The sequence below is a fragment of the Suncus etruscus genome, chromosome 8 (genome assembly GCF_024139225.1).
Source record: "Suncus etruscus isolate mSunEtr1 chromosome 8, mSunEtr1.pri.cur, whole genome shotgun sequence".
NCBI classification, from domain to species: Eukaryota; Metazoa; Chordata; class Mammalia; order Eulipotyphla; family Soricidae; genus Suncus; species Suncus etruscus.
This window is the reverse complement of record NC_064855.1, coordinates 30,548,621-30,565,400: the sequence shown is the minus strand read 5'-3', so window position 1 is coordinate 30,565,400 and position 16,780 is coordinate 30,548,621. Positions and strand designations below refer to the sequence as shown.

At 39.9% G+C, this 16,780-nt stretch overlaps 1 protein-coding gene across 3 annotated transcripts in view; it reads right to left on the bottom strand.

The window, feature by feature from the left end:
* Positions 1-16,780, bottom strand: part of NTM (neurotrimin) — a 1,165,251-nt gene that overhangs the window by 13,946 nt on the left and 1,134,525 nt on the right. For all 3 annotated transcript variants that reach the window (XM_049778282.1, XM_049778281.1, XM_049778283.1), the window contains 3 exons: positions 9,445-9,579; positions 6,668-6,788; positions 1,631-1,782 (listed from right to left, as the gene is read on the bottom strand). In XM_049778282.1, the coding sequence (XP_049634239.1) occupies positions 1,631-1,782; positions 6,668-6,788; positions 9,445-9,579 (408 nt within the window). The remainder of the gene's footprint in view (positions 1-1,630; positions 1,783-6,667; positions 6,789-9,444; positions 9,580-16,780) is intronic.

Sequence of the window (16,780 nt, the reverse complement as noted above, 5' to 3'; positions counted from 1 at the left end):
AGAGTGGACAGGGTATAATTTGGGAGTAGAGAGGGAGAATGAAGCAGTACACACAGTACGGGTGAGTGTCTGGCCACTGAGGGAATGTAATGGGGTGGGAGCAGGATTTAAATGTATAGCACTGCTAGGCTTTCTCAGTATCAAAGGACACTATGGGGATTTTATGAAGAAAAGACACTCCAAATTTCATATGAGCTATTCCTGGCTCTGTGTCCCAGAGTTACCCTTGACAGTGTTTGGGGGCCCATGTGGTGTTTATAATTAAACTTGGTGAGCTACATGCAAGGTAAGCACCTTAACTCTTCTCTGATCAGAGTTTAAGTTGCTGGCACTACTCTGCTAACTTTCTTCTCTCCTCCCCCAATTCCCACAGTGCTTCTTACCCTGAGGGCCTGAGACAAATTACCACAAACTCCCACACACCTGTTGAGGTAGGACAGCATTCATCCCCAAAGCAGACATAAATTAAGCCTACAGCCTAGAAGGGAATTCCTCATTTCTAAGATCAGAAAATTGGTGCCTGCAGTCCTGTGTGAGTCCACAGAAAAGCCTCTGGCTCACTTCTGTGGGCTGTTGTACTCCCAAAAGTGTAAGACAGTTGCTCTACCAGGGAGCCTGCTAATGCACTTCATTTTCTACAATTTACAGAATAATCTAGGCTATCATTAGATATGCAATGTGTGCCCAGAAAATCACCTTGAATGCCTTAATAGTTCAACAGCTATTGACTGCATTGGTCATGTTACTTATGACAGGCCAGTCTGCAGTTGGAGAAACACCTGATATCTTTTTTTGGTAGGGATCACACTGGCAGACCCTACTCCATGCTAGGTACATTAGGATTGGAGGTACCCAGGCCAGTGGTGTGAGCAGTCAATTGGGCTTCATCAGCACAGTACTGGTTGTGGGAGGGTCCATCAGGGATGTGTCTGCCAGTGATGAGGGTTTGGGCATGTAGTGTCAATGATCAAACCCAGAGCTTCACACAGGCTGGGCAGGTCCTCTAGCTCCTTGGTTTAATCCAGTACCTAATCCAGCAAGGCACTAGCTTTTGACAGAGATGGCAAGCTTGGGGGATGACCTACTTTTCAGGTTCACTTTCCCTTAGAAGTTAATATTATTAGGGACCCCCAAGGCCCATGATTCTACTCTTATAAGTATAATTTAGTTTATCGTACTCTCAGCGAGCAGAAAGAAAGTTTCAAAACTAATCTCATTTTACCCTGATCTACTGAACCAAGTATTGAAACAGTTCATGTTCATCTCTAAGGCTTTTATAACCACACCTAATTATTATCTTCATAGTCACTTTAGGAGGAAAATGAAAAGTCACTTCATCCTGCTCGAAGCCTTTTATATTTTCCAGGACTTTTCTCTTGATAAAATAAAGTGTGAATCTCTTTTATTTATTTGTTTTATTCTTCACTTTCCCCCTACTCTCATCCACATTAGGTCCAACCAGTTAGATGTAATTCAGTCCTATTAGATAGGTTCTCTCTCTTCCCAGACTGACTATGACTCCATCCCAGAATAACTGCTCTTCACTCTCCCTGGCTAGCTTCTGGGCCCTTCCTTCCTTCTTTAGGAAACCTCCTCCATGTCCAGGTCCCCAGCTCAGGCTCAATCTTACCAAAGAGTGTGATGCTGGCATTGGTGTGGCCCAGCTTGTTGGAGGCCACGCACGTGTAGTTGCCATAGTCATGTTCGGAGACATTGAAGAAGATGAGCTTTGAGAGGAACGGTCTGTTTTCCACTTTGAGCCCTTTCTTTCCTTCTACCAGTCTGAGATAGAAGAAAGAGACACACAAGGAAAAGAAGGGAGAAAGTTATGATCTATCACGGAGGAATTTACATTCTTTCTTTAGGCCCCTTCCCAACTCTACCATCAGTGCCATTTTCCCACACAGCTGAGTTCATACCCAATGGCATGGATGACATGGTTACATGACAGAGAAGTGCTGGAGATATTCTTATTATTTATTTACAAGTCATACCCAGCAATGCTCAGTGCATATTTCACTGGTTGTATTCAGACATCATTCCTGGAGGGGCTTGAAAGATTATATGGGGTTCCTGGGATTGAATCTGGGTCTGCCACATGCAAGATAAGCAAGCACTCTACCTGCTGTACTATCTATCTCTTCAGTTTCACAGAGAAAACTCGAGGCAGCCTTGATATCCACTTGCTAATGCAGATAATTAACATGCCTGGAAGCTAATGCCTTCTGCTGCTTTGTATGCAACGCACTATAATGTACACTATTATAACTCCATCCCGAGCATTGTGGTAAGGGTGACTAGGGACATGGAGGTGAGGATGGTAATGATGTTAACCTTTACCATGTCAAATTCAGACTTCATACAGAAGAACACTTGTGGGACTTGAAAAACTATGTTTTTTAACATCTGGACAATAAAATGTTCCTTTAAGAAGTTAAATAATTCTGTAATAACATTTTATTTATTTATTGTTATTACTATGAGTGAAATGAAAGAATAAGACATGGTTTTTATCTTGAAAATTCTGAAGGGTTTTTAAATGAAGCTCTGTGTAGATCAGTGTTCCCCACCCATTTACTGACCTTGTTTTCTTTCTGTGACCCTCTTTGTGCTAATCATTGCCTCCTGGTCTTATGCTATTCCTACCCCATGGATGCAATTTTTACCTGTGACCTTTTGGAAGAAGCCCTTGTCTAGAAGCTTATAGCAATTTATTCTGGTAAAGATAATAAATTCCTGAGAAGTTGGCTATATAGGGTCAGGACAGCAGCATCATGTATCCCAGAAAACATTCCCATAAACCTCAAGGGCTCACAGTCATTGGAAGTGGCCCTAAAAATATGACAGGCAGTGGCCAAGACAAACAGATGAGCAAAAAGCATCATAAAATTTGTTCACATGCAGACAGGGAGATGAAGGAGGAAGTGGCTTTAGGGGACTGCTAGAGCCACTGTTTCTTACTTCAGAGGTTGTTTCTCAGGTCTGAATAATAGTGCAGCAGTAAGGTAATTTCCTTGCATGTGGCAAAGTGGGTTTGATCACTGGCATACCATATGGTCTATGGTCCCCTGCACCCTGCCAGAAGTGATTCCTGAGCTCAGAGCCAGGAGTAACCCCTGAAAACCACCAGGTGTGTTCCCAAAACAAACAATAAAGATTCCCATCTCAATTACATGCAAGTACGAAAATGACATGACCCTCTCTCTTTCTTTTAACATCTGGAATGATCTCATTCTCAGAATTGGCTTCAGGAAAATGCATTACTTTGCCTAAAACAAAAAATGGCTTGTTTCACACAGGTAAAGCAAACATTGCCTTAAATCATATACATGAGGACAGAGAGAAGTACTTGGGGTCTGGATGAAGTCTACCTTGGTCGAAAGAATGACTAGTCCTCTCTAACAAACATCTGCGGGAGAACTAGTCCAGGATTAAACTCTCTGTTTCCCCCTTATTCTATTTTCTCTGGACATCTTCTTCTTCTACCCTCAGGCTGAGGGCAGTGACCTGGCCAGTCTACATCATCATGGCCAATGGCAGCAAGCACTTTCATTTCTAAGGGATGCTCCATTCTGTGATGCATATGTTATTCCCCAGGGTGGTTCTTAAGGAAATTGCTTCAGTCCAGCCTCCAGGAAACTTCCAGAGCCCCTCTTGGATCCCATGTGCCACATCTCAGGGAAGAACACAGCTTTTTTGTGTGCAAATATGAGCTTAAGGCAGGAGGTATGGATAGCAACCTCTGCAATGCTCTTTGCAAATTTGAGCCTCTTCCATGCTTTTGATTGCCCTCAGCTCCTGTGGTCATATGTCCTGGCTTAGCATGTTCCCAGGATTTAGCTCTGACTCTGCTGAGAATGAAGTGGTGCTCATTGAGCCCAGCATCCTGTCTTCTTTAGACCAAATGTATTGTAAGCTTCAGGGAGCAACCTTGGAAACAGAGTCCAAAGACTTTTCCAGCCTGTTTCACACAACCTTACTGATTTGATCTGCATCTACCAGTCACTCATTCATGACTTCTCTGAGTCCTGCTTGAAAGAGGTATCTGCCAGTGCTAGTGGCCCAAGGATTGGCAACTATAGGGTCATGAAAGGAAAGATGTCAGAATCCTGCACTCAATGAGACTCCTGGGAAACAGCACAAGAGCAGCATGAGGCAGATGGAGGGCATGAAGGGACTATGCAGAGAAGATATCAGCACAGAAAATTCAAGTCTTATGCCTTGACTTTGCCTCCTGGGGCAGGAAAAGAACAGCAAAGGCTCCTGGGTCCCTAGCCGCCTGCCATGAAAGCCACACATCTCTGGTCGCCTCACTGACTGAGTCCTGGCTCATCTATACCCCTCACAATTTTTATCAGGCATTTTTCTATCCCAAAGACTGAGAAGTTGAGGGACAGGTAATCACTCTTGGCAAATTCTTGTGCACTAAGCAATGGATCAGTCAGGAACAAACATGGCAGCTCTAACAGTTTTGGTTTTTATTTTTATTTATTATTATTATTTTATTTTTATTTTTACCAACAGTGACCTCTTAGACCTCATCTTAGACAACTTGAAAGGTGTGGATAGGAGGGCCAGGAATAGTGTTTATTGGTTATGAGAAGATCAGTCTCTTTTGATCAATGCTTGATTCTTAAAAAAAAGGGAAGAAGCCCTCTTGTAGTTTTTTTTTTGAGCTTGCATCCTCTTTTTTCAATCATCATCCATCTAAACAAGAAGCAAATCTGGCACCTTTTTTGCCCAGGGTCTTATATTTACTATGCCTATTTTGTAAGACAAACTGTGGCTGGAAAATAAACATGATTTTTGGCTCTCTCATCTATTATAATTCAAGAGTTCTTATAAGGTAAGCAAACTGTGGGATAAACAGGGAAAACAGCATGTGTCCAGAAAACTCATAAAATGGGGGGCTACAAATTTTCTAATCTATAGTAATTGGTACAGATTCTGAAGTGAGTGAGAGGTAATGAGGAAGATGCTATGGAATTAGAGTGATTGAGAGAAAAAAAGACTGTCATCTGACTGTATGAAGATGCTAAACCTGCATTGACAAGTCACTTGGTAACTTCTGGCAATGTCAAACACCATAGTAGCTAAAATATGGAGAGGAGGACAAGGAACTAGTATTGCTCTTTTCTCTTGTAGTTAAATCACTTTCTGAGCACAAAGGCAGGACTCAGTGGGGGGCACAACTGTTTGATACATAGGACAGACTGTTTGAAATTCAGCAGGTGATGTGTTAGTTAATTGGTTGGTCCCTCCTTTACCAGGAGCCTTCTGATACCTAAATGCAAACCATAAAAGGTGTTTAAAAAAACATTCTGGCAGAATACAGGATATTCTAGATCTCCAAGTCCCCTCTCTGACCCTACTGTAGCAACTTTCTTGCTCTAAAAGCTGTTTTCCTACAAGCCTATCACTGATTATCTCATTTATTAGTCATTTATTATCAGGGATATGTAAATCAAAATAACCTCATATACGTGATAATGGCACAAAGAAAATCATGGGAAATAGACAATTTTGATAGGGATGTGGTGAAAAAGGAATCCTTTTTTATGGTTGATAGGAATGGTGTTTCAAAGGAAAATAGTATGGAAACTTCACCATAAAGTAAGAATAGAATTTCCATGACCTAGTTTCAAGAAGCAATTACCTTTTCTAGAAACATCTACTCCAAGAGCACAGAAAACATTAACTGAAAAGAGACAAGTACACTTATGCTCACTGTGGCCCTAATTAAGTAGGATCTGGAAACAACCCTCTAATGTCCAATGACAGATGAATGGGAAAAGAAGATGTAACCTATCTATACAATGGAATACTCTGCAAAGCTAAGAAAAGATGAACTCTTGGATGGAAAGATGTTCAATGAACTGATAGCATTTTTTGTGTGCAGGAGGCCCTGGTTTGATCCCCAGTACCACGTGGCCCTTTGAACACCATCAAAAACTATCTTCATGTATTAACCCAGAAGAAGCCTCTCAGAATTGATGAGCATAGCTTAATACACATATCCATCCAAAAGAAAGATGAAATCATGCATTTTTGCTGCAACTTTGATGGAACTAAAAAAACTCATGCTAGGTAAAATTAATCAGTAGGAGAGGTACAAATACTAGACAGTCTCACACACTGGTGGTCTACAGAGAAATAAAACAAGGCAAATAGACAGTATTACATGGTTACAACCCTGTGCCTCTAGGTTATGAATTTGAGATCACCAAGCAAGAGGGAGCAATAAAAACCCAAATAAAATATTTTAAATAAAAATATAATGTATTGAGGGCATGTTGGTACTCCATCTTAAAGCAATGAAACAGAACTCAGATGACAGAGAAAGACTAGTTTGCAAAAAGTTTGAAATTAACTATTTACGGAAAGACTACTTTACACAAGTTCATCTGCAGCCATCTGGAATCTAGCAAGTGTTTTGTTTTTTTTTGGACAGGGATGAGTGAAAGAGTGAATTTTTCTCTAAAACTTTTTTTTTAATTTTTGCTGACTTATCCTTGGTTTTTACTCTTGTGTTTTTACTCATGGGAAGGTTTGGTTGCTCACCTCTGTACGTGTGTGTGTGAAATTGTCTCCACTCACACCTACATTATTCAGTGCCCTCTTGCTAGGATCTTTACCTTTATTAAGAAGACACCTCTGGAGCCTTTACCTTTTATCATCCTTGTACCATTGGAATTCAGCCGAGGGGACTGCTGAGGCTTCGCACTGCAAAGTCCCTTTCTGACCAATGGGGACGCCTGTACCTTTAGCTTCTGAAATGTATGGTGGATCTGCACAAAACAACATTGCAGGAAGGTTATCCACGTAAGTCAAGGCATCAGTAGGTTCCCCCACAAAACTTGTTTTTGATTCTCTCAAAGGTCCCCTGCATGACTGGGGAATGCCAAGAATGAAACCAGGTAGCATAGCTCCAAGGAAAAATGGAGTCTCCTTTGCATATGTTACTTCTGCTCCTTCTATACAGTGGGGAAAGAACAGGCAGTCAGGCCTATTTACTCCTTAAACATTTTAACTTTCATCAGATGTTTTTTTCCCACTCACCCAACACCCCATGGTTGGCTGGCAATACTTTTATTCAGACTTACAGAATTTCAGCACACTAGTAATGGCAATTATATAACCTCAGACTATTAAATTCTTGCTCAGTTGCAAGAGATAATATTCATGTAGAATTGCCTGAAGGATTTATAGATCAATCACTACAGGTTTTTGAAAATGGTTCCCTCAATCAATTCAGACCAAAACAGACTGAAAAGCTAGGCCTACATTCATTTGAAGTCTTTTCCAAATGACCCTAAGCATTCCAACACTTTAAAATTTTACATTGAAGTGTATCATGAGAAACTGCCACAATAAACTCATGTTCTATTGCAGAAACATTGTATCATGACATTGACTATTTGATTATTCTTATTTGTAGGGGATATATTGAAAGACCACAGTGGAAGCCTCAAAACATAAAAAGACTGAGTCTTCAATAGATGATGTTTTTTTTTCTATTTCATTTCCAAAGTTTGATTTTTTCCATCTATGCTTACCTGTTATTAGGTTTAATTTGTAAATTAGACAAGAAAGTATTAAAGGCTAGCAATGCATTTAAACAATTATAACAATGTAATTCTGTGATAAAACTTATGTAAGTGTGATGTTTCTTTCCTAATTTCTTCTTGTAAGTAATATTTCTGAGCTATGATAGACTATAACAAAAACCATAGCAAGAAAATCTGCAGACCAAAATGGCAACCATAGTTCAAAGTCCCCCCAAATATATAAGCCCTATAGAGTACTTTTCTTGGCTCTCAGTACTGACCAAGTCCAATCTCTTCCCAGCAGTTACTTTTCTTTTCTCGAACAGACATAAATTTTACATCAGGTGACACTTTCTTCTTTTCTTTAACCCAAAGCCAAAGAACTGGCTTGTGTCTAGTGAATTGATCATGTATATTTGATACAAAGTTAGCCCTTCATTTTTACTTATTGTCCAAAATAGGTTTTTACTTGCTTACAATAGTTTATATTCTTTGTTTTTTATTTGCAACTCAAAAAGACCTTTGATTTTATGTCTTTAGGGAATTGCAATTTAATAACTAGCACAGGTCAGGACATGAAGGTGTAAACTCATAAAGTTACATGAAAAGGAAGAAAAATCTTGCTGTAAGGAGAGTTTCTTTGGTGAGTTGGAAGATTTACCTCTTCAAAACCAAGAGGTTATATAGTTTGGCATTAAAAAACTAATGTAATCTTTGCAGATTAAAAAGATGACTCCTGGGGCCTGAGCAATAGTGCAGTAGTAGGGTGTTTGCCTTGCAAGCAGCCGATCCAGAACGGACCTGGTGTCTAATATGGTCCCCCAGCCAGGAGCAATTTCTGAGTGCATAGCCAGGAGTAACTCCTGAGCATCACCAGGTGTGGCCCAAGAAACAAAACAAACAAAAAACAAATGACTTCTTTAATTTTACTAGAAATCCAAATGTGAGCCTGGTGAGTGACAGATCAAATAATACCCAGATTTAGTGGTAGAGCTAGTTTTCTCTTCTAAAGACCTCGGACTCTGTGTAAATATTCCTTTCAGGATGTCATAGTAGTCACCATGACTTCATAGTAATCCTTTCAGGAATAAGCACCACATAGAAATCATGTGCACCATTCACTGATGGGTTCCCAGACTTCTCCCAATCCCTGAAGGGTGATTGCTTTTACTCAAAACAATCTAATTCTCCAAATGGCAACATGTGAAGGACGCATCCTGCTCACTGCACTTGTAACAATTGATAATGGGATCAGGCTAATTGTGCGCTGTCCCAGTTGATTTTTAGTGAGAAATGACATTGATTAGTGGTAAACTGATAACCATTATGAGAGGATCTATTTTTTTCCATGAATTTTCTAGCAAAATGTGAACACAGAGAAATGAGTTAACATCACAATTGTTCATCAAAAAGGAAGCTGAATTTTAAATGGGGTGAAAATGATTAAGCAATCCATATTACAATGAAGGAGGTAGTTTGCTTGAGGGGAGAGCAAAGGAAAGATGGCCAATTTTGTTGAGGATATTAGTATGGACGAATCATACCAACAGAACGCAAAGGTCCTCCTCAATCATTGCTTGTTTCCTTTATCTCTGTTACGGAGACAAGTAACGTAGAGAGGGAAAAATTGGGGGTCAATTTGAGGAAAGTGTGGGAGTAATTAAGATTTGAAGCCACCATGCAGTTATCATCCTGGAATCTAAGTCAACTTTGAGATTGCCTTTAAATTACTCTCCGTTGCAATATTAAAACTCTTATTTGGGTTTTTTTATTCTTGAAGCTCCTTTACTTTGTCGTGCGCCTCCAGGTGGCACAGCATCCCACTTGGTCAGCATTGTCATGAGCATCACCCTGCATAGGCAGAAAGGGGCAGACCGGGCTGCTTGTAAATACTTACAATTCACAGTCACCTTCACTCTGCGGACCACTGGCGCAGCCACGTCATTGGAGGCACTGCACTCGTAGTCCCCAGACTGCTCTCTGGTAATGCCCTGGATTTCCAGATATTCATCCTCGCTCACAAAGCCCATGGCTAAAGTAAAGGGAAGAAAAAAAAATACACAAAGAGGTTTAGAAAACCAAGTCATGATGGGAAATGTCTGTGGAGATTGGGTCTCCCCAGTACTAACATTTCTGTTGTTCCCAGTGGACCCTATAAAATGTTTGTGCTCCTCCTGCACTGATTACAGTGTCTTCAGAACTACTACTCCCAGGTAAGTGATGAATAATTCTGGCATTTTACACTGATCATATCTTACCAAACACTCCGGAACTTTGAGATCTTAGAGAGATATCTCCACGTGATATTAACTCTTCTCATTCACTGAACCATGCTGTGGAGAGCTGTCATCTGCCATCCTGACCACATATTTATGAACAATACTGTCCTGACAGTTACTCATATACATTATACACATACATTTCCAAACATAGATATATGCATAGCACATGGGCATGCTCATGTGTACATATAGTCACATAGGCTCATACAAACACAAGAAACAAAAGGATGAGATATCCAACTTGCATTTCTTTTTTTTGTTTGTTTGCTTGTTTTTGATTTTTGGGCCACACCCGGTGATGCTCAGGAGTTACTTCTGGCTATGTGCTCAGAAATCCCTCCTGGCTTGGAGAATCATATGGGACACAGAGGGATCGAATTGCACTCCATCCTAGATGCCTAAGCAGATGCCTTACCGCTTGCACCACCACTCTGGCCCCCCCAACTTGCATTTCAATCTCTAGTTTTAGACAATCCATGAATTAATTTTCTCCAATTTTATCAAATAGACCTCTTGAGTATGAGGCAATGAGTATAAGCCAGTGACAGGCAAGCTATACTTGGACCACAAGCAAGAAGATATGACTTCAAATTCCATGGTTTAGTTTCTCTGGTGATAAAATAAAAACAGCAACAATATTCCCATTACTAAACTTTGTATTTGTGAATATAGAGAAGAATCCCGACCCACACACACACACACACACACACACACACACACACACACACACACACACACACACATACATGCACACCAACACAGGGGCAAAAAGACAGACAGAATTTGAAGAAGTTACTCTAGTCCTTAGTCCTAAGGCTATCAGTACACACCTTGTTAGGTACTGGCTTAGCCAAATAAGAGAATCTTTAGCAAAAACAAAGGTCAGGAAAGGAAGGTCAAAGATCAGCTGATACCAATCCTTCTCTAGCAACCACAACCAAACTCAACACAGGTGGTAAAAAAACAACTGGAAACAAAGGAGATGCACACTTGTGCTCCTTGGGCTCATGAATATTGTGCCTGCATATACATGTCACCCTCAACATCCCTCTTGGCATATGAATTGTCTTGCTTTCATGCTGAATTGTGTATCAGGGCTCTCTCTACCTTAGTAGAGACATGACCTCTCTTGAATACATTACTCCCTCCCCTTCCTCAGAACCACCAAATAAAACCTGTTTTTACTTCACAGCTCATCTCCTGAAATTCTTTGTTGTGAGGGAAGGGGATGAACCTGAGAGAACTGAGCAAGGTCTCTTAGCACACTGGGGAATGTCCACTGCCTGCTTCAGGACTATGAAGTGACAGCCAAGAAATCTCCAGTGCTCTTCAAGTCACCCTGAGATTGTGCTTTCTTGCAAAAGGATAATAATGACAAAAAATATTTTGACTCTGATTCTTTTTCTGTGAAATAACAATAATTTGTATGAAAATATTATTAAAATATTACTTTTGGGGTAATACTTTTAATACTTTTAGAGTGTTTACCAGGCAGTGCTTGGGGGCTCTGGCACTTCCCAGAAATATTTGCATCAGTCCTTGGTCCTGGTATACTATTGTTACTTTCAATACAGAGAGACTGGGGGACAACTTAGTCAACTGGAAGTGCTTAGAAACCATCAAAGTCACACTCAGTGGGTTTGGCAGTCTCCTAGGCCATGACCAGGGCTTAGTATGGTTGGGGGATGTCGAGTCAAACTCGGGTCTGTGTTGTATGCAAGGCATGTGCCTCTGATCAATGAGCTTGCTCTTGGCCCCAAACTAAGATACCTTTAGAGTAAATGTGAAGCTGGTAACAATATTTTGGGGATTATTTTAACTCAAATGTGAGTTGAAACTAACCCTGAGTAGAGAAATACATATTTTAAAAAATTTATATGATTCTACTCTTTCACAGGGACATTCAGAGAAACAAATGAAACCTTGAGCATTAAAACTATAAAAAAGAGTGCTTCTGAAAGCTCTTTGAAAGAACTCCTGGGTGCTGGCCATCTGATGCTTTCATGACTAACTCTGATCTGCCTGGAGGTCCAATGGTAGATGAATGCTATCAGAATACCAGGGCACCGGAAAGGAAAGTCAGAACATTTCTTGCAGCATCAAAATCTCTCTATAACACAGCTTGGATCTGCTGATGTGGAGCATGAAAATGACAAAAGTAAGCAACAAATGTAACCGCAGGAGTGATACCTCATACGTAAGCTATTGGTTATATTGGTTTTAGCACTTGAGCTTTGTCAGGATAATGATAGATGCACAAATAATGACAACCATCATAAAAAAAAAAAAGGTTATGCAAGAATAGGAACTACCTTTCTGCTCCAGAGCAGTGGTAAATGCTTCAATTAAGTCATAAATGGCATCAACCTGAATGCTTGCTCACATTACTTTTGCCTTATGGAGCCTCCACTTTTTCCTATCTAGAAATCCTCTACCGCTGTTTCCTGTCCAACCCTTCTGAAAAACAATATGGATATTCTTCAAAAAAGCTGGAAATTGAACCTTATATGATTCAGCAATACCTCTCCTAGTGATATACCCTAGGAACACAAAAACACAATACAAAAATGCCCTCTGCATGCCTCTGGTTATTGCAGCATTATGTACAATAGCCAAGATCTGGAAACAACCCAGGTGCCCAACAACAGATGAGTGGCTAAGGAAACTGTGATACATTTACACAATGGAATACTATGCAGCCATTAGGAAGAAATGGAGTCATAAAATTTGCTTATACATGGCTGGACTACTTGCCTATTCATGGAGACTATTATGTTGAGTGAAATAAACCAGCGAGGGAGAGGTATAGACATAGAATAGTTTCATTTATCTTCAGGATATAAGAAAAATAAAAGACAGTACAGCAATAATATTCAGAGACAATAGAGCTGAACACTGGGATGACTAGTTTATTATGTGAAACTTGCCGCAGAGTGTTGAGTGCAGCTAGAGTGCTAACCACAATGACAACTACCATGACAATGATAGTGAGGAAGAGAGGCAGACTGACAGGCAGGGGATTGAAGTGGGAGAGGAAAATGGGGGAACATCGGTGGTGGGAAGATCACAGTCGTAAAGGGTGGTCTACATTCTATGACAAAAACCCCAGTATAAATTTATTTTTGTAAACAAGATGATTAAATAAAAAAGAAAAAGTAAAGAAAAAAATGAAATTTTTTACCTTTATTTCTTGAAGAAGAAGAATATGGGTCAATAATAAGCAATCAAGGGCTCTTAAATTCTCAAGAAAACGATCATGTTTAGAAGAAAACAGGGCTCAGGGGCAGGGGTGATAGCACAGTGGAAGGGCATTTGCCTTGAATGCTGAACCAGGAAAGACCCAGACTTGATCACTGGCATTCCATATGATCCCCTAAGCCTGCCAGGAGTAACCCCTGAGCACTACCAGGTGTGACCCCAAAACAAAACAAAACAAAACAAAACAAAAACAAAAACAAAAAATCAGGGCCCAAAAGTCCATGAACAGTAATCTACCTAGAATGACTGGCAGATAGACCTAAACAAAAAGAAGCTTCTATTTGACTTTGTAGCTTTTCTTTTGTTTTATAATTATCTTTATTTAAACACCGTGATTACAAATATGATTATAGTTGTATGATTACATACATGTAAAGAACACCCCCCTTCACCAGTGCAACATTCCCACCACTAATTTCCCAGATCTCCCTCCTCCCTAAACAAAAAGAAGCTTCTATTTGACTTTGTAGCCTTTCCTTATGATGATTCTCTAAGCATCTTTGTGTGGGGGAGGCAACCTGAAGAAGAGTAGATGGAATGCCAAGAAATGGTTTCAATGAAGAATTTTGCATTCCTTTTATGTTGCCATTGTTTATTTGCTACCAACACCAAGTCGACATTTGTCAGATTTGTCTTTGATCAAATGCTATAATTACTGTGCAAAGCATCTCAGAGATCAGTGTCATACTTAATATTCCCATTAATTTTAAATGGTGGTCCTTCATACATATGTGTGGCAATTGGTGTCATATTTTAATTAGACTTGCCCTACACCATCTGAAATTTATAATAGCTCGAATTATCAGTGTAATTTATAAATTAACAGTGGTGTAGTATTAGAAAATAAATTAGCTCCGGACAGCTGTTTCTGGATTGAGTCCAGAGTTGAAACAGTGACTGGTAGAACTTCAACTCTTCCAGGATGCTGCCAGCGGCACCATTAATGCAGACAAACCCATAGACCTGAGCATATTTTTATTTCCTTTCTCTTTTTTCCCTATCTTGCATCAATGTCATTTTTACACACAAATATGCCACGGGGGGGGGCAGAGTTATATTTATAGAAACCAGGCTTTCCAGAATTTGGTACATGGTCATCAAAATATAGAAGCAGGTTTGAATCTACTTATGCAGAGGGAGTAATTCAAGTACACAGACTAACTTATTAGGATAATGTAATTAAGTTTGCAAATTTCACCAAAAAAATGAAGGCTCTTGACTCTTCCCAGATAGACTGCTCTGGACCGACAACTCTGGGATCTTTTTGTAATGGACTAGGATAGACTTCCCTTTCTGCCTGAAGGCACATCAGCCTGAAGCCATACCTAATACACTCTAACAGAAATGGCCCAGATTCACAGTTTAACCTTATCAAACTGCCAAGCAACCAAATTTGTACCATATTTATAAATCCTGAACCAAATAGTTGTGTACTGCTGTGCAATGCCTTAAAATTTCATAGTAGTGGGCCGGAGCAGTGATAGGGCATTTGCCTTGCATGCAGCTGACCCAAGATGGACCTTGATTCGATCCCAGGCCTCCTATACGGTCCCTGAAGACAAGAGTGATTTCTGAGCACTTAGCCAGGAATAACACCTTAGCATCACTGGGAGTGGTCCCAAAAAACAAACAAACAAAAAAAAATTCATAGTAGTATCAACCCAGTAGAATCACAGAAAATCTGATGGAGACGTTGAATAGAACACCAACAAGCTTAGTGAACCAGAAAAGTAACACAAAAAAGCTTAACAACCACAACCCAGTAAATCTTTGGACAATGACTTTAGTAACACCATTGAGAGATAGAACCAATATTACAAATTGACCCTTAGTGACATAAGTTTTGAAAAATCCATTTTCCTTTGTATTGAAACAAACAATATAAAGTAAATTTGTTTGTGCCTGCAAGTAGTTAGGCTAAGGTGGTAGGTAGAAAACAGAGAACACTGGCGGAAGGAAGTTCACACATTTAGTGCTTGAAACAACTATATTATGAACAACTTGGTAAATAACATTGCTATAACAATTTTTTTAAATAATTGCATTACATAAAGAGTGAAGGCATATGTCTTGCATGCAGCGAGCTATGGTTTGATTCCCAGAGCTATATGGGACCCTGAGCAAAACTGGGGGCCTTCGAGAATTTCTGGCTTTGGCCCTAAAGTCCCTGCACACCATCAAGGAGGTCCCAAGTGAGATCCAGCACTGAAAGATGTAAAACAAGATGGCTCTCAGGTCCTCACATAGAATTGCCTATTCAGTTGTTGAGTATTGTTGGGAATTGTCTCCAGGCTCCTGGATTCCACTTGGCAGATCCCTTCCTGTAACAAAATGCATTCAGTTTCCTGGATAGTCATGAGTATTTGTGTAGGTTTAAATGTACTCATGTGATTTTATATAAGGAAGAATGTTAGGTAACTTAAGATTTAGAGTTTGTTTCCTATTGATCTAGATTTCTATCATCAAAGGAAGAGAATTTACGTTTAAGTCATCTTGCAAAAAAAAAAAAAATCAGACTTGCTCAGCAGAAGTACACTTATCTTGCAGTTTGAAAGCTAGGTTTAATTCCCAGCAACACGCACACACTCACACACACCACAGCACAAAGGCTCAACCCAAGAAAAAATATAGAACTTTAGAGAAACCGGTTACTATTTAATTCATCACCACTTGTAATATGTACACATTCTGACACCACTAGGCAAAGCATTTAAAAAATAATTTGCATGCAGTAAGATATTTTATAAATTTTACCTCATTGTCATTTATTGCTTGGTTTTCACATGAAAAACCTTGAGGATGATACCATCAATATTGACACAAGCAATTAAACTCTGAACCACCAATAATGAGCTTCCATAGGTATTGCTTAAAACAAACAAAACCTCAAATCCCACTAAACTGAAATCTGAATTTCTCGAGTTAATGATCCAAGGAGAGGATTCCCTGCATAGCATCTGTGCTCTGGCTATCAAGCAAGAAGTGCTAAGTCATTAATAGGAAGAACATATGAAGAAGACTGAAAAAAAGAAATGATCAGTGAAGCTTATTTTACACAATGCTAAAAAAAATAAAACAAAACAAAACAAAAAAACCCTGATGGGGGAGAGATTACCAGCAGGGGAGAGACAAATCACTTGACAAAACCTCTGAAAAGAAACTATTCCTGGCCAGTTGTTCCTTGGTTATAAAACTGCTTTTGCCTTTTCAAAAGATGGGATGACACACTCATATTCCTAAAATACCCACTTGATCGTAATATATACCTCTAAGATGCTGAAAGTGGCTCCCTGGCCAGTCGACCAGAAAGCATGAACTCACAACCTTCTTCATAATGTAACCCAGATCGATGTGTCCAAGGCTACTTGCCATTAGAGCCTGTGGAAAGCCACAGATCATTGCAGCAAAGAGCAAAAGTAGGGGTCCCAGCCTCCAGGCTCCATGAGTTGTTTTCTACCTCTTCTGTGCCAGCAATGCTTCCTCTTCACAATTCAGAAAACTAATGCAAGGCATTGCCCTGTGTGGTAAAAGTAAGTGACCATGGCCAATGCACTAGGGCAGTCTCAAAAAGATGTGAGTCACTCCAGTCACCAGCACAGCCATGACTGGCTATTTCAACTTACTCCTCAACAACTTTGTTTTCTCATGTAGAAAGCCATATTCTTTCTGTATCCCCAAGAAAACAGTACCTAG